Raw genomic sequence first — 17,870 nt, forward strand, 5'->3', positions numbered from 1 at the left:
TGTGTAAACTCCATAATGTTACCTATAATGTTGCAATATAAATGTCATCTAGCAGGTATGTATCTTTTGCCTGTTTTCTACACACAACTTACACCTGTTGGTCCTTCATAAATTAGTTCATTTGTATTTTTGTGCTCTTTTAAGTAGCATACTCAGAGTGTGATATTTTCTAGCATTATACAGGTTGATTTAAAATATTTTCCAATGTGTAAGCATTTGTATTATGACTGTTACTACATTCACCATCATCTTTGCTCATGTGTGGTTTCATGTTGATCACCTTTGAAATCCTAGCCATTTTAGGTGCTATCAGGTTTTATTCCATTTGGATTTTAGTTGCATTGACTTCTGGCATCATTGAAACAAATAATACCATATACCACTGTATTGAAAATATGAGCACTTTATTTAAACACACCTGACATCCAAAGGATAGATTTCTAAATAAATGTAAAGCATTCATTTTTGTGGTTACTAGCTATTTTCTCCCTCACAGTGGAGTTCTCTAGATATATCTATACTGTTTTTTGAGAGTATTCATATGCCTGCCATTCAAATTGGAATGGTTTCATAAGTAAAGCAGGCCTTCAAGCAAGGTCTCAGTATACATTTTTGTATGAGAGAAAGTAACTCTGAATGATAGTAGCATTCTATCCTACTTGATAGTAGTGACTAATCAAATAGTTTTGAAAAATAAGCAGTTACAAGTTAGATGAGACATTGCTAAGCAACTTCAAAATTTGTTTCAATCCTACTTTTCCTATTCCAGTTTTCCAGTTGTCAGAAAAATAATGTTCTCACATGTACTTCGAACATTACCTTAAAATTTGGAGATTGCTCAGCTGGCTTGCTCCAAAACTGTCACATTACTGCTAGATAAACATCATTAAATTGAGTGCAAGGCTTTGCTTTCCTCAGCTGGGAAACACTGTGAACAGCTTGCTGTAGATACAAAAATGATTGAGTAGAAAATAATGATATGTGCATTTCTGTAGGGTGATTAAGATCGCCCAGGAAAAAGGTGATGCAGTGAAATCAAATACGAGGTTTTATTTGTGGGAGCAAATACTGCAGGGCTAACCTTATTGAGCAGCATACAGCATTTTGGAAAGTTGAAACTTTTTAAAGGAGGTAACAATAGCTTCAGACTCATTGGGATGGTTTAAAAAAAGTTAGGATTTAACAGAAAGAAATGTTAAGTGGCAGTAGTGTAGCTGCATTACTACTTTATATGGTATTGATTGTGTAACTCTGTGTCAGCTTCCACCATCCCAGCATTCTGCTTGCTAATTGATGTCAATGAGCAGGAATGGTTCCAGAAAAAGACTCCAACCAACCAAACAAAAAACCCACCTACCACAAAACCACAGTGCTTTGTTGCAAGAAAACCAGATTAAAAAAAACAGAAGCTCGTCAATCCATCTTTGTTATTCAGAAAGAGTTTAGAATGGCCTAAGTTTGTACATAGAAATAAGACTTCTGATACCATAAGGCTATTAAACAGAAAAAAAGCATATCATACTCAAGCAAGCAGTCTCTTTCTGGTATATTAATTTCCTAATTGTGCTCTCTCTGAGGATGACAGGAAGCATTGGTCATACTTCTGTTTAGAGTGAAATCCTGGCTTCAGTGAGGTCTCCAACACTCTTGACTCACAGCAACAGCCACTAAGGGGAGTCATAGAAAACAGGTATGACATTCTGGCCCAAATGAAGTTTAATGCCAAATAATATACTGACTTAGTGTATTCCAAATTTCACTCTAAATAAAAAAGCTTACCAAACTTCCCATGCTCAGCAGAAAACCAGAGGTGTTTTACTTGCACTGGCTTTCTAGTTCTCTTTTGGTCATTCTTTCCAGTGAGATCCTAGAGTGGAGCTATATAGCAGTGGCATCCTGCAGGCAGCACAGCAGAGAATAACCATGTGCTATATAAGCAAATCTCACAGCAGAAGGCAAGGTCATTAATGGAACTGGGATCAGTCCTGTGGGAGAAAGTTTATTTCAGGAAAAACAGTAAGAAAAGGAATGACAAAAATTTATTTCTAGATAAGGATTTTTTTAATATGTTTTAAAATATTTCAGGTTTTAAATGAACCATACTGACTTTGGTTTTTTTCACACTGAAAAAGCAGAAATTAAGTTGATGAAGCTCTTTTAAGGGGGTTTCTCATGGTGCTATTTTAATAGTAAGGGATGTTTCTTATATTTTCATTTTTTCCTGACTTGTGGTGTTCTTGTTCTTAATGCTGATAGGTTTTCTGTAAATCATTGTCAAATGCACTTCTCAACTGTCAAAGTTATGAAGACATTTTAATACATATTTTAACTTCAGAGAAAAGAAGCTGAAATAGCATGGAAGATGGGGAAACTATGGCTCCCCATAATTATGGCTCAATTATGGATTAAATATTTCTTAAGGCATCAAAAGCATACCCCTTGGCTACATCAGAAAAGTGAGATCCAGTCCTTAAATCTGATTTATAGGGGTGTTTTTTTTGTCCATGCCCACTTACACATCTGGAGTGAACCATATAATGCTCCTTCACTCTTTCTCCATTTACTGATAAACAGAAAAAACTTACAGGACTCTAAAATTTTTGACATCTTACAAAATAATGGCCTTGCATAGTATTCTATACTGAAAGATGTTGAATGATCTGATTGCATCAACATTAGTTTGTGCTTCATTAACAAAGAGATGAAAAGGAATCTAGCTCAACCCATTTAGCTACCCTATATCAAAGGATACCCTAGTATCTTAATTTTCATTTCTGTTTCTTTACTTTTGTCTTATGGTCTCAGCTCCTGACTCTCATACTGGTAAATAATTCAAAGATAGAGTAGGAAATCACTTAATTAATCATTGTTTTGTATTTTAGATATCTTAGTTTACATAGGTGAGCCTGCCATGTGCTAAGTGTCATCCTTGTCTTGCCTTGTCTCTCCAGTCTAGAGACAGCTGCCATCCTGCAGGCAAGGCAAGGCAGAGGTTTGGGGAGTTTGATGGGACAGGTTTCAAACGGAAAGTGATGGCAATAGCATAGACTGAGAAGTATTTAAGACTTCTGAGTTAACTTCTGACATGAGAAATTTTAGTAAGGTGGGGATGTGAGCAGTTATGACTACCTCTCAGTATTGCCTGGGACCATCTAAAATACAAGTGGAGGATGCTCTTTTACAAATTTTTATGTTTAAATTTAATACTCTGATAAAACCACAGGAGTGGAAGTCCTCCACTGAAAATACTACCAAAATTTTTATCATCTCTTAGATAATAAAGTTAGATTATATTTAAAATTAGATTATAGTTGCTATAGGCCAAGGTAAGTTTCTGTTAATGAAACTCTTGAGGAGACCTGCTCTGAATGTAAATGGAAGGCCTTTATGTAGATGTAACTGAAAGTTCTTATTTAATCATGTCTGCTGCAGGCAATATTCTTTCAAACTTAAATATTCATTTAAGTTCTCTGTACATAGAATTTGACTCAGTTTATTAGTATCAGTCCAATTTACTTTGTGAACAATTTACATAATTATAAAATGTATTGTAGTAGTCTAGGTCATTTTAGCCATAAAAGGAGTATAAATATTTCTAAGTACATAAGACTACCTTATCTAGAGATATCTAAAAGCTGTCCTGGTCTTAAAGCTTATTTAAACTGGTTGAAAGTTCACAGATTCTATAAAACCTTTAACCATGCCCAGATTCAGTTCAGAAACCAATGTGTCATTTTTTAAGAACACTGCCACTCTAAAATTAAGAGAGACACTTATAAAGAAGAGTTAACCTCAAATCTGTATATTCCAAGGGAAATTACACCTTTAGTTTCTGACATCTCAGGTGCCTCACTTGACATGCATTCAGGTTTCACCCCACTTGCTGTTTGCTTACACATATAGACAGAAGCATAACTCACTTCCACAGTCCCCTGGGCCTGAACTAACTTATAATACTTAAAGCTGGATTTAAACTTGTGATTAAACTACTTTTGGTTTATTAGCTCTGTGGTTTTTGCACCACAGGAACACAGAAAATCAAGTGGATGTGTGTAATCCTTTGTGTTGCTGTAATTGCAGAAGTGTGCTTGGATGTAGACAGCTTCTTTCCCTGTGCACTGGTAACACTTCTCCAGTGGTTTGCTGTGATGTACCACAGGCAGCCGTGGGATACACTCAGACTCCCACTGATTTATGTAGAAAAGCTCTGCACTAGGGAGGACTCTGAAGCAGGCTTGCCAGATTTGTCATTTGGAACTAGGCTAGTCTAATTTGGCAGTCAAACCCAGGTTCTGATTGCAAGAAATAATTCAGTGGGAATGATAAACCCAGTGTAAGAACAAATGTGTGCCTCATGAAAGCTCTTGTTTTTGGTTATGTATTCTTCTTACAGGCCTTCTGTGGTTAGGGTTTTTTGGATTTTGTTTGTTTGATTTGTTGGCTGGTTTTTTTTTCACTCCTGCCAACAGGCTAAGTGTATTCTGTTTTAGCCTATTTTTTTTCTAATTTAATTCTCCAGGCATCAAGTCCTCTCTTGAAGTAAATTTTAAAGACCAACGAAGTATCTGTAAATTATTAACAGTTCCTTAAAGAAGTAACATCTATTCTAAGTCCTGGGAAATAGAATGATATTGAAATAGAGACAAGCTCAATGTCACTGATGAATCTTTGAGGAACTCAGTCCTAGAACAGTTTGTGAGTTCTTATTTTTTAACAAATCTTTTCGTTTTAACACATGAACCAGAATTACTTCTTCACAAATAGGTTTGAAAGCATGTCAAGCTATGATTATTCATACTAAAAAAATTTGGACATACACAGTTTTGTTATAAAAAGACTTGCTTTTTTGTGAAATTGTCTTCCCCTTGTAGATGCCCAGAAAATAAAGAGCTCATGTGTGTCTCATGCACTGATAGGGGTGCAGCCAACCAAGGATTGTTGGAAATAATACACTGTGAGAAAGAATAAGATGTGGCTGGAGAAGAGGGGGGAGGCATATGGAGATGAGACAGCATTTTTCTGGGAAAAATATCTTGGCTTCTGGAGATATGTACAATGCAGTACAGCATTGGCACTGGAATGAGGTGAAGAAGCAGGCATGGACTGTAAGAGAGGATTAAAACCACCCAAGATCCCTGAAGCCCTTCAACCCATTTTCAGATTGTCTAGAACAAATTGATTTACTTAGAAAGAAAGAAACTTAACTCTAGGGCTACAAGGGCAACAGAAAAGTATCTCCATGAAGTCTGGACCAGTGGGGTTTCCCTTCCCTTCCCTTCCCTTCCCTTCCCTTCCCTTCCCTTCCCTTCCCTTCCCTTCCCTTCCCTTCCCTTCCCTTCCCTTCCCTTCCCTTCCCTTCCCTTCCCTTCCCTTCCCTTCCCTTCCCTTCCCTTCCCTTCCCTTCCCTTCCCTTCCCTTCATCGTGCCTTCCCTTCCCTTCCCTTCCCTTCCCTTCCCTTCCCTTCCCTTCCCTTCCCTTCCCTTCCCTTCCCTTCCCTTCCCTTCCCTTCCCTTCCCTGAAACTTCCCTGAAACTTCCCTGAAACTTCCCTGAAACTTCCCTTCCCTGAAACTTCCCTTCCCTGAAACTTCCCTTCCCTTCCCTGAAACTTCCCTTCCCTGAAACTTCCCTTCCCTGAAACTTCCCTTCCCTGAAACTTCCCTTCCCTGAAACTTCCCTTCCCTTCCCTGAAACTTCCCTTCCCTGAAACTTCCCTTCCCTGAAACTTCCCTGAAACTTCCCTGAAACTTCCCTGAAACTTCCCTGAAACTTCCCTGAAACTTCCCTGAAACTTCCCTGAAACTTCCCTTCCCTTCCCTGAAACTTCCCTTCCCTTCCCTTCCCTGAAACTTCCCTTCCCTTCCCTTCCCTTCCCTTCCCTTCCCTTCCCTTCCCTTCCCTTCCCTTCCCTTCCCTTCCCTTCCCTTCCCTTCCCTTCCCTTCCCTTCCCTTCCCTTCCCTTCCCTTCCCTTCCCTTCCCTTCCCTTCCCTTCCCTTCCCTTCCCTTCCCTTCCCTTCCCTTCCCTTCCCTTCCCTTCCCTTCCCTTCCCTGAAACTTCCCTGAAACTTCCCTGAAACTTCCCTGAAACTTCCCTGAAACTTCCCTGAAACTTCCCTGAAACTTCCCTGAAACTTCCCTGAAACTTCCCTGAAACTTCCCTTCCCTGAAACTTCCCTTCCCTGAAACTTCCCTTCCCTGAAACTTCCCTGAAACTTCCCTTCCCTTCCCTGAAACTTCCCTTCCCTGAAACTTCCCTTCCCTGAAACTTCCCTTCCCTGAAACTTCCCTGAAACTTCCCTGAAACTTCCCTGAAACTTCCCTGAAACTTCCCTTCCCTGAAACTTCCCTTCCCTTCCCTTCCCTGAAACTTCCCTTCCCTTCCCTTCCCTGAAACTTCCCTTCCCTGAAACTTCCCTTCCCTGAAACTTCCCTGAAACTTCCCTGAAACTTCCCTGAAACTTCCCTGAAACTTCCCTTCCCTGAAACTTCCCTTCCCTGAAACTTCCCTTCCCTGAAACTTCCCTTCCCTTCCCTGAAACTTCCCTTCCCTGAAACTTCCCTTCCCTGAAACTTCCCTGAAACTTCCCTGAAACTTCCCTGAAACTTCCCTGAAACTTCCCTTCCCTGAAACTTCCCTTCCCTGAAACTTCCCTGAAACTTCCCTTCCCTGAAACTTCCCTTCCCTGAAACTTCCCTTCCCTGAAACTTCCCTGAAACTTCCCTGAAACTTCCCTTCCCTGAAACTTCCCTGAAACTTCCCTGAAACTTCCCTTCCCTGAAACTTCCCTTCCCTGAAACTTCCCTTCCCTTCCCTGAAACTTCCCTTCCCTGAAACTTCCCTTCCCTTCCCTTCCCTGAAACTTCCCTTCCCTTCCCTGAAACTTCCCTTCCCTTCCCTGAAACTTCCCTTCCCTGAAACTTCCCTTCCCTGAAACTTCCCTGAAACTTCCCTTCCCTTCCCTGAAACTTCCCTGAAACTTCCCTGAAACTTCCCTGAAACTTCCCTGAAACTTCCCTTCCCTGAAACTTCCCTTCCCTGAAACTTCCCTGAAACTTCCCTGAAACTTCCCTTCCCTGAAACTTCCCTTCCCTGAAACTTCCCTTCCCTGAAACTTCCCTGAAACTTCCCTTCTCCATTCCCTTCCCTGAAACTTCCCTGAAACTTCCCTTCCCTGAAACTTCCCTGAAACTTCCCTTCCCTGAAACTTCCCTGAAACTTCCCTGAAACTTCCCTGAAACTTCCCTGAAACTTCCCTTCCCTGAAACTTCCCCTCATGTGCTTACCCTAGGAGGTCAGGATGTGAAAACGTTTCTCAAGTAAAAATATAACCTCACTAAACAGTTGCAGGATGCCAATCTAAGCTGTTTGAACATAGTTGGTTCCAGCTTTAATAATTGGTTCCAACACAATTAGTCAATGGTTAATTGGCAATATTAAGTACACAGTTTGCTAACAAGATTTATCTGGATTCCACTTACCAGGAAAGGGGAGAAACCAAAGCAGTTTGTAACAATTTGGGGCTTCATCAAAATGGCATGTTCATGCTAAATCACTTGGTCTTGGTCCAAAATTAAATTTCTCCATTGTGTAGAAACCCGTTTTGACATGCGAAAAAAAAAAACAATTTAGAAATTGAGGCAAATGTTACTCTTGATACATTACATAGCTACATTTGTTTTTAAACCTTCAATTTATTTAAATAGTGGCCTTCCTAGGAGGTAGCACTGGAGCTTGCATTCCTAATAAACAGGAAAATTTATTTGAATCTCAGTGCATAAACACACAAACAGTCATGCTAACACGGTCTGATAGGTTCTCCCTTTGGACTGCCATCTTCTATTAGTGCTGAAACCCTCAGGTCCCAAAAATACATAAATACACAGGGTGATACAGGATGTTGACTTGCAGTATGTATAGGTCAGCAGGCTGGTTCAGAGGCATGTGACAGCCAGATCTCTTTTTTTCTTTTTGCAAGTACTTCAGTCTTACTTCTAGCTGCAGTCTTTTAAATACTATTGAATTTAGGGTTCTTTTACAACAGAGACCACAACTAGATAGCTCTAGGCTTACACATCAAGCTTGCATAAATCTACAAAACTACTTTCTTAAAAGCATATTGGTTAAACCCTGAGAATATTACTCCTAGATGAGAGGCAAATAAAGTATGTGAATGCAGAGATACGTATTAAATATGCATTTATTATGACTTTCTAGATTACTGTGCCTTCTTATTCTGCAATAAATATAAATAAAATACTTGTAATTTTAATATTTCCTTTTTATGTTGCTTGACAGTACTGAAATTGAGCACTGAAATAGCATAATAGTAAATAGCTTTGCATGAACTCAGAATCCTGGATGTGTTAACATAATTGAAGATACTATCAGTTGAAGATACTATACAGTTGATAAAACTGATGGTCACTATATATCAGTTAGTGTGGTGTATGCAAATTTAAAGAAATTACTTTCTGAAAACTTAAAATTCTTTATAACTGGACCTAAAAAGGGCATTATTTATCACAGTAGTATTCAATTTTTAAATACTATTTGGGCAAATTAGCTGGCTAGAAAGGACCCAACAGTAGCAGACACCAGCTAATACTAAGACTTGAGAACTCTTAGACAAATTTGTTACAGTTTAAAAATCTATGCTTCATCTTGCTGAAGTTAAAAGAAAACAAGCACAGAGTATTCTCTGAGCTGAAACAATGCTGCCCATTAAACCTGCGGGTCTTATACAGCCTAGTCTATTTGTAGGATCTTAAATTTTGCTGATACCTTTTTTCCTTGCTCTTCACATTCCTTTTCCTGATATTTGCATTATATATATTTTAAATTAACACATTTACAGATTTAGAGATGCTTTCAGATGTCGGTAGGATTTTACTGTATTCAGACAGAAATATTGGGCAAACACCTGTACTTCCCAGCAAAGCTGCCTAAAACCTGGCTATGACTTTCTCATTGTGTATAATTACTTTTAAAGATACATGGATACTTCAATCTAAAACAAGCCAGAAGATGTGCTTTGACTTGGAAAATCACCTTTCTTCTTCTCTTCCTCAGTCAGCCGTTTCACCACTTACTTCTTCTTGTGCAATACAAAAGCCTCCAAAAGGCATCTGCTTTACAGGTAGGCATATTCCATATGAAGGCAAGAAGAGGAAGAACTGTGATAAACTTAAATTTTTTTTTATTGTGTATTTTTTTATTGTATCTTTGGCTTGTGAAACAATAGAACTTGTGGCAAGCTGTTTAGGGTATGGCTATATATATATATATATATATATATATATATATATATATTCATAGGAAGAAAAAGGAAAGTATGCCTTTTACTATAATTTATTAATGCTATTAATCTTAGTGTTGTTTCTCTAAGCCTGGACTGATGCTTTACTGAATTCTACAAATCCAGAAGTATTTCAGGTTTGAATAACTTAGCTTTTGAATTTTTGAACTAACACTTTAAAGAGTAGTATATACTGAGAAATGTATTTTTCTGGAATATTAATGAATACTGTTCAAAGCACATGATACAGCTTTTGGCCTGTTTGCAACTGGTAAATATAAGCAATACATCATGACATTGATTTATTTCCTTTGAAATGTATATATTTTGAATTAAAATGTCACTATTAAAAATCTGAAACATATTAGGACTTTAGATAACACTAAATATTATGAATGATTATTTTTTTGAGATTGGGTTTATCAGTAGCATTGGAATTCAAGATAAAGGATGTAATGTTTTTGTTTTTTTTTTCTTTTGGTTGCCAAACCTTTATACTTACTAGCAATTGGTTATTTTAAGACATGTCATAAAGTGTCAAAGAGTGGAGAAAATTCCGGAGCTAAGACAACAAATTCCACGAAACTATAATGATAAGTATTCTGTCTGCATATTTTGAGTTATTTTGGCCCCTCTTCTGAAAATCTGAGTGCTCTTTCAGTATGCAGTAGAAGAAGTAGAAGTTGGGTTTTTTCCTTTTTGTCTCCTATGGCAGAAAAAAAGGGACATCCAGCTTTTCTGTTGGCTTTGTTGCTTAGGAGTGTTTAGTATGTGTGCACATGCATATAAATAATTCCCTTTTTATGTAGTTTTTGCCAAAGTGCCCTCATTTGAGTGACATTTTTGCTCCGTTTACATCAATGTTAAAATTTCCATTAACTTCCCCAGGGCTGGGATTCCACCTGTTTCGTCTAAGTTCACCATAGTTCAGTCTCATGTATTTAAAAGCATTTATATTTTAATTGCTTCAGTGGAATGCAGTTGTTGTGACCAGCAAATCTTGCAGAGGGCAGAAAGGATCATCTGGCAAGGAACAATGCCACATAAGGGCTTACACAACAGGACAGAAATACACTGAGCACTACATTCAGTGGGAAGGGGCGTTTCTAATTAATCTCCTTTTACAAGACTTTTTTCAAGTAGGATACTGCTACTTTTAAAGAGTTTTGTTCAAGTTTACAGCTTCATTCCTGCATGTGTGTTGTTGTAAGCAACGGTTTAACACGTGGGTCTAACGAGATGGAGACAAATCTGTTAACACTGCACAGACAGAGTGAATTATGCAACTTGGCTGGTTTGGATATCTAACCATGACAAAAAAAGAAACAAAGGGTGAAAGTGACTGTTAGCAATAAAGAAAAGTTTTCTACAAAAATAAGTCAGTGCTCTAGCCCCCCGATTCTCTCACCTTTTCCCCCTGCATCTTGCCTGCAACTGCAGTTGTAGTAAAAGCTGTTCAGTGGAGCAGTTTTGCCTTGGCACAGGAGATGGAACATTCTCTGTTCATGTCTGTGCTAAGTATGGCTTCAAACCTAAATTTCTCTACTTTCTGTTTCTTGATGTATTTGCCTTGACTCTTTCCAGGATCTGGGTCTAATTCTGTCTTCTGTGTGCTTTAGCTAAACTCTGAGATAGCTGGAAAAATGTGTTGCTGCAAAGACAAGATGGGATATCATCTACTTGCTGCTGCTGCTTCAGCTTAGATTATCAGTATTTCCAGTACTTCCCAGATTCAAAGCAGATAAGACAATCTATAGACATTTTCTCTGGAGTGCATCAGTAACTACAGGTGAGGAAGTGTTTGGGGTTTCTAAGCTGTTACTGGCAACAACAGATGTGTCACCAGTTGTGGCTTTGCTTCTTATACTATGGGAGGCAGAGAGAAGCCATTTTTTGGAGGTCATGACAGAGGTTTTTAAACAGTAATGTTTTTCTTGTTCCCAATTTTCATATCACTAGTAATTTGAACTGTTTTTAATAATATGAACAGCGTTGTCCATAAATACATATGATGGCAGTCTCTAAGGTGGTGCTCCTCTACTATAAATCACTGTAATTCCTTTGGTTTATGAGAGCTGTAATAATCCTGTTCAGCTGAAGATCTGGCCCAGAGTACAGGAAGTGTATGTGTTAGTCAGGAAAGGTTGTAGCAGATTCTAATTCTTCTACTTACTACTTTCATTAAGATGTGTTTTTTAGAGTTGACATGGTCCAAATAAGGTATGTAATTTTCTATTTGCAGTGTCAGTATTTTCCAAGAGAAGCAAAATCCTTGGTTTAGGAATTGTTTTTTATTGCTTCACAGGAAATGAAGACCATATTTGGGTTTGGACCTTGAAGCATTACTGAAATTTTAAGAGGCAGAAATATTTATTTAAAGGGTAAACTGATTGTATGTGCAAACTCTTATGCAATTAAAATGCTCAGCTGCTTCAGAGCTTATATTTGATTGAAATTAATGAGACTGTTTATATTCATGCAAGGTAGATAAATCCAGGTATTTAGGACATGTAAAATGTAGTAAAAAAAATTAGAATTTAGTAGCTTGAAAGAGCAATAGGAAATGCAGTTATTCTCAAATAAAGAAATATGATGCTTTTTACTACAGGCAGAGCTTTTACAAAGGATCTCTCAACAGAGGATGTCACAACTCTGAAACACAGAATTAGGGCTCAACATTGAAGCCTTTATCAAATAAACAGTCTGAAGGAGAAGAAGAGTGCTCCAATGATTTGTCAGCTGTGGGTTTGGGCTCTTGCACCTCACCCTGAGAGGTAAGACAGCTTTACTTTCTATAATTTACAGAATGAGCTAGCAAGAAGTGTGACTTGCCTAAAGTTACACCACAAGTCTGTGGCAAAGCTGTGGAATAAAACACCCCAGCAGATGTGTACATAAGCTGCAATTTCATCTTTCTCTCATGATTCTAAGTTGGGAAGAACAACAACTGTTTTGAAATTCAAACCAGGAAGATAATCATGTCTTTCCATGCGATTTGTTGGCTATCCTGGCTAGTTATCTTGATTGAAATGAGGAAACACATTCCAAAATTTGCTGAGTGGGTGGGAGGATTTGGGGTATGGGGGCTGAGGGTAAAGCAAGTTTGCCCTATATGTTTTCTGATCTGAAGACCAATTGCTAAATTGATGTTAAGCTGATGTATTTTCATACTATCACCTTATTTTTTTTTTTCCTCCCATTAGAATGATTCAATTAGGAAAATGTAAAATATGTCTTGGATAAATAAATAAATATATACATTATATATGTAAGCCCTACTCTCTGTCTTCTGTGTATCTGTTTCTGGCTGTTTTACTTCTCTCTGTCCTTCTATCTGGTCCACATCTTAAAAGTGCAATACAGAAAACTGCCACAAGCACACTTGGAGAACCTGCCAAAAGTGCAGTTTGACACATTCCGATAAGAGCCAGTGGCAGTGCTCAGTCTCACCATTTCATCACAGACAGATGATATTACAAGTGCAAGAACATTCAGGTTTGTAAATGATAGATTTTAAAAGACAAAACAAATTTCTGTAACTCACTGTGCACTACAGCATTAGTGTCATAAACAGGTGTACTCTCTTGATATCTTGCACGGCTGATTTTTAAATTTGTGATGAAGTATATAAAAGTATATAAAATTAAAGTACGATTACACTTAAAAGATAAAAGCTACTTTCTGCCAGTGTAATAATGTATATAATTGGTTCTTCACAGCTAGAAACCAGATACTCTTTCATTCATGCATTCATACCATGGCTGTCTAATTTATGGAACTGTTCAGAAGGTGCTTTTTAGAGAGGTGGGGGAGGGAGAAAATAACCCCAAACATTTCTTACACTGTTACCTGACTTGGGATGTACACATATGATTATGTAAAATCTGTATCTGGGCGGCTGTTTGTTCTTTCTTGCAGAGTATTCTGTGCTCACTGAGTGGGAGGGTCACACTGTGAGACTAATAAGGACAGAGCTGCATCCCCCTCTACACTCTTTGGAGACTCACTCCAGCAACTCCTCAGCCCTACAGCAGCTCTGTACAGGCATTTTCAGTGCTTCTGGGGGACACACCAATAAAAAAATTAAAGGTAAGCCACTCGTTATTTGTAGTCAGTTATCTAAACATCTTACATGTGCACACTCACACACACTACACTATTCCTGACTTGTTTTGTTTTTGTTCATGGGCTTTGATTTCCAAAATTGTCATTTAAGTTTACCATTGCTAATATTAACTATATCTTATATAAACATGACGTATACCGTAAGTTTTTAAGGTACTGCAATCAGCCTGTGCTATAGTATTCTGCTCATGATTGTGTAAATACATTGTATAAGCTAGCGGGCGACTATAGGTATATGCTAAGATATGCAAATAAAAACAGCCCTGCTAAATGAGCAGCAATTCACAAAACTGATTAAACTGTTGCGAGTTGCCACAATGCTGATTGTGCATATATTTACATTTAGAAACCTACCTTGTAATTAGCACGCGTGGCGGGCGGGCTGCGCGCAGTTGGTGGGAGCTGGTGCGCTGGTGAGTGAGCGCGGCTCGGGCGGGCACTGCCCGCGGGGAGGGGGCACCGCAGCTCCGGGGCAGCGCCCGGGGATGCCGCGGGCCGAGCCCGAGCCCCGTGGGGCCGCTCGCCCTCACCTGCTGGCCCGGCGCAGGTGCCGCCGCACGCTCCGGGCCCGGGGCTGCCCCGCTCGCAGCGCCGCCGGCCCGGGCGGGCTCCGGGCCCCGCTCCGCCCCGGGGCTGCGGAGGCAGCGGCACGGGGCGCCTGCCCTCGCCGGCTCTCCGGGCTCCCCGGGCTGCCCTCGCCGGCTCCCCGGGCTCCCCGGGCTGCCCTCGCAGGCTCCCCGGGCTGCCGGCGCTGCAGGCAGGGGCCGGGGGACGGGGCGGGCGCGGCGGAGGGAGCCCGGGGCGGGGGCCGGGGCCGAGGCGCGGAGCCCGGGGCTGGAGAGCTGCTCGGCGGCGGGGCGGGGGCGCTGCCCGGCGGAGCTGCCCGGCGGAGCTGCCCGCTGCCTTCCCGCGGAGCGCTCCCTGCCTCCTCCGGCAAAGGCGGCTCCATCCGAGGGAAGCCGGGCTGCCGGCGCTGCCCAGCTGCAGTCCGCGGAGCTCCCGGAGCGGCCGGCGGGAGGGGACCCATGCCCGGGGGTGGCGGTGCTGGTGATCAGAGCCCTGCGGAGAGCCAGACCTCCGGAGCGGCAGCTCTCCTCAATTCCCGATGCCTGCTTGTAAAGCAGGTGCAGGAAATTATATGATAATTTATTGGAACATGAATTCGCTTTGCTGCTGGTGGGAAGGCTAGAAAAGTTAATCGTGATGTAGTTGCTGTCAGTGCATGGCAGAATAGCTTTGATGATGAATAAGGTGCCTTGCGAAAATAATTATAAAAATTGCATCTTCTATGTGATTTGCTTTTCTTGCAGAAAATGTGATTAGAAAAATATTAGACATTTTCTGTGTTTCATTAAATTTATGTGTATTTTTGTATGTCGCTATTGGCTTAGAAGGAAGCTTTTGTCCTCTAATGACAGTACCAGTTCGTGCTGTTGAAGCCTGTACTTTTGTGAGATTTAAACGGGAAATTCAATATTGGCTGCTCTAGACACTTTGCAAGGTGGAGAAATACCATATTGTGACTTCCTTTGTGGTTAAACTCAAATAATTGCACGTTGCCTTTGTTCCACTTGAGGGCTACTTCAGCAGTCACTCTAAGTGTTGTGACAGCAAACAGTTTAGCTAATATATTGAAAATTGATAAATAATTTGGGGATAAATATAAAAGAAAACTAATAATTACTAATGAAATGAACATTCAGTACCTTTACAATTAATATCTCCAAGTTAGTATCTCTAAGGTGCTACTTCTGAGTTTATTAATAAAGAAATAAAAAGTATATTTATCATTTATTTCCAAACTGGCATAAATCTTTTTTGTAGCTCCTTAAACAGATGAATTATGCACTTGTATGTGACTGGCAACTTCCTCTTCACAGTTAAGAAGTCCTTGTTTATAGTTTTCTGACAAGGTGAGGTGAGAAGAATGAGATTGTTCTAAGGTTTTTTTTTGTTTCAGATTTGTAGCTGTTTGTTCACATGTGTCCAGGGGGAGATGAAGTACACTGGATCCTGCATAGTTTGGCTTTGTATGGCAGTCTTCCTCCTTCCTGGTTCTACTTCTGTGGCTGTCAGTGACCACACAGGTACTTCCACTTTTCTTGCCCATCACAGGCCAAAGGCATAAATCTCAGTACTGAAAAAAAATTTAGCAAATAACAAGACCATATAGAAAATAAACAATATGAACAGATAAAATTATACAAGGTTCTTTTAAATCTATTTTCTGAAACAAACTAAGTTTGAAGCAGTTCCAAAGCAGCTTTTCTGCTTCCTGTGCTTGGAAGATACATGTTTGGGGGTAATTGTAGTTCCTAGGAGTTTTGTTTTGTGCTTTTCTTGTGTGTGTTTTTCTTTTCTTACCATACAAAACAAGATTATAAATCAGAGTTTTTCAAAACTTTTGTGAACAAAATCATGTGGCTTTATTAGAACAGACCAGTTATCACAGTCTAACAATCTAATGCACACCTATACTTAATCCCTAGACTGGGTCATATGTTTCACACAGAGTAAAAAAAACTCCTTTCTTCCTAAGAAGATGGGGGAAAGGAATAGAAAGATATTGTTTAACTTAAAAGCTGTTGCCTGTCTTCTGCAAATTTTCTCACACTTCTCTGTTTTCTTCTTTCTCTTACTTTCTATATGTTATCTAGTGTTATCACTTAAACTCTACATTAGCTCTCCAGAGTGTGGTAAATTGTGTCTTACAGACACATCATATATGCTTGTCAAATATGGAACATCAGTTTTCTAGAGTTACTCAGCCTCAGGAAGTACTTGAACTTACTATAATTTCCCTACAATTATTAACAAGGAGAACATGTTTATTGCTGTTCAAATTGAGTTGGGCTTTTCCTCAAAAAATAAATTAACTCTTAGTAATGCTGTTCCTTTCTGGAAGGAAAGAGAATAGAATAGAATAGAATAGAATAGAATAGAATAGAATAGAATAGAATAGAATAGAATAGAATAGAATAGAATGATAATAGAAACTACACATACACAACAACTTTGAATCTCAATAACCTGTTTCTAACTCAGGCCCAAGAAATTTAAAGTCCACGGGAAGGAAAATAATCCTTTTAACTACCCCTGCAAACTATAAGTAGTAATAATGAATAAATAATTGGTGTAATGTGTGGGCTCTGAGATAATAATAATGCATTGTGAAGAGACTGAATTTAAGTCAAAGTCTTTTTCTTTTTATATTTTTAGGGCAGTGAGGCTAAGTGCTCTGCTGATGAATTATTCTTAACCTCTCTGAGAGAGTAAGCCTGCATCATAGCTGTGAAATCATTCTGTCTGAATGAAGAAAAATAGGGTTATTCTGTCATTGCTAGGTGATGGTTTGCATAAGGGAAGTTTTTTAAAGTGCTAAAATGGTACAGAAAGTACCCTAGCAACATAGATTGAAAAATGTTAAAACAAAATTCCAGGAAGCATTGTCTTTCTTTTTATATTTTATTTTTCCTCATTAAATGATTCCTTAGTAAAAGTTTGGCCAGCCACAGAAGATGTGGCAGATACAGTAAACTGTGAATAAACAGGATATCTGAACTGTGTGTTAGACATTTGGAGCTAAGCAGCCAGCCGTGAAGTTGGTCAAATATGGGTCCAACTGAACCACTAGGAAGAAAAGGAGAGGTTGAACCTCTCCTGTGAATAACTGAGGGTGTGGACTTGAAAGAGGCTTTTTCAGTTTGTGGTGGTACAGGCAGATGGTGAGGAATAACAAGCCAATAGCTGGCAGCTTGAGCAGCTCTGCCAACAGCAGGTGTGTGAGTAAAGCCCAGAGTTAAACTCCAGCAGATAACAGGAAACAGACTCTAGTAGAGTTTTCAGGGATGGTTTCCGTCCAAAAAAGAAATGCAAGTTATAGACCAGAAAGCAGGAGTTGGGAAAGAATCGACCCAATAGTGGAGCAGCAGTAAAAGTGGTACAAATCTTTCTGCCAACCCTTTGTTAATCTGCTCTGTTCAGCTGAACTGAGTCCTCTTGCTCCAGTTTGATTATTTGTATGCAGATGAATCTGTTATAAATTTGACATGTACTTTCTTCATGAAAAGAGTAATATCTAAAGAGTTTTTTTTGTTTGTTAGTTTTTCTATCTTCCATTCAGTCTCTCTTTCTTGGGCCTTTGTTCCCTCCCATATAAAAGTTCTGTTTAAATCAGCATCTGTCCTTCAATATCTGCCTAGACAATCTTTTTGGTTTTCTTCCTTCAACAACATATGCATAGCATTTATTTCTCTGGGCTAATATGGAAGCTTTTCCAGCAAAGCACATTTAGGTAAGATCTGAGATAATTATATTTACATCTTGAAATTTCTCGCCTGATCTACTTGAATCTAAAGGAATGGCTTCAAATACACAGGAGAAAGGTAGACTAGAGTTAATTTGAGGGTGATGAGAGAAACAAGTGTGTTAGGGGAAGGACTGACTTG

General features: G+C 39.4%; 1 protein-coding gene and 1 long non-coding RNA gene across 2 annotated transcripts in view; one reads left to right on the forward strand and one right to left on the reverse strand.

Moving 5' to 3' along the window:
* Positions 1–387: 387 nt before the first annotated feature.
* LOC130251447 (uncharacterized) lies at positions 388–7,568 on the reverse strand. The gene is made up of 2 exons (XR_008840155.1): positions 7,481–7,568; positions 388–1,985 (listed from the first exon to the last, which is right to left on the reverse strand). It is a non-coding gene; the product is annotated as an uncharacterized LOC130251447 (long non-coding RNA).
* A 7,821-nt stretch (positions 7,569–15,389) lies between these two features.
* Positions 15,390–17,870, forward strand: part of COL19A1 (collagen type XIX alpha 1 chain) — a 176,062-nt gene continuing 173,581 nt past the window's right edge. The window contains exon 1 of the mRNA XM_056488063.1: positions 15,390–15,509. Within this exon, the coding sequence (XP_056344038.1) occupies positions 15,419–15,509 (91 nt within the window). The 5' untranslated portion in view covers positions 15,390–15,418. The remainder of the gene's footprint in view (positions 15,510–17,870) is intronic.

This window comes from Oenanthe melanoleuca, chromosome 3, assembly GCF_029582105.1.
Source record: "Oenanthe melanoleuca isolate GR-GAL-2019-014 chromosome 3, OMel1.0, whole genome shotgun sequence".
In the NCBI taxonomy this organism is placed as follows: Eukaryota; Metazoa; Chordata; class Aves; order Passeriformes; family Muscicapidae; genus Oenanthe; species Oenanthe melanoleuca.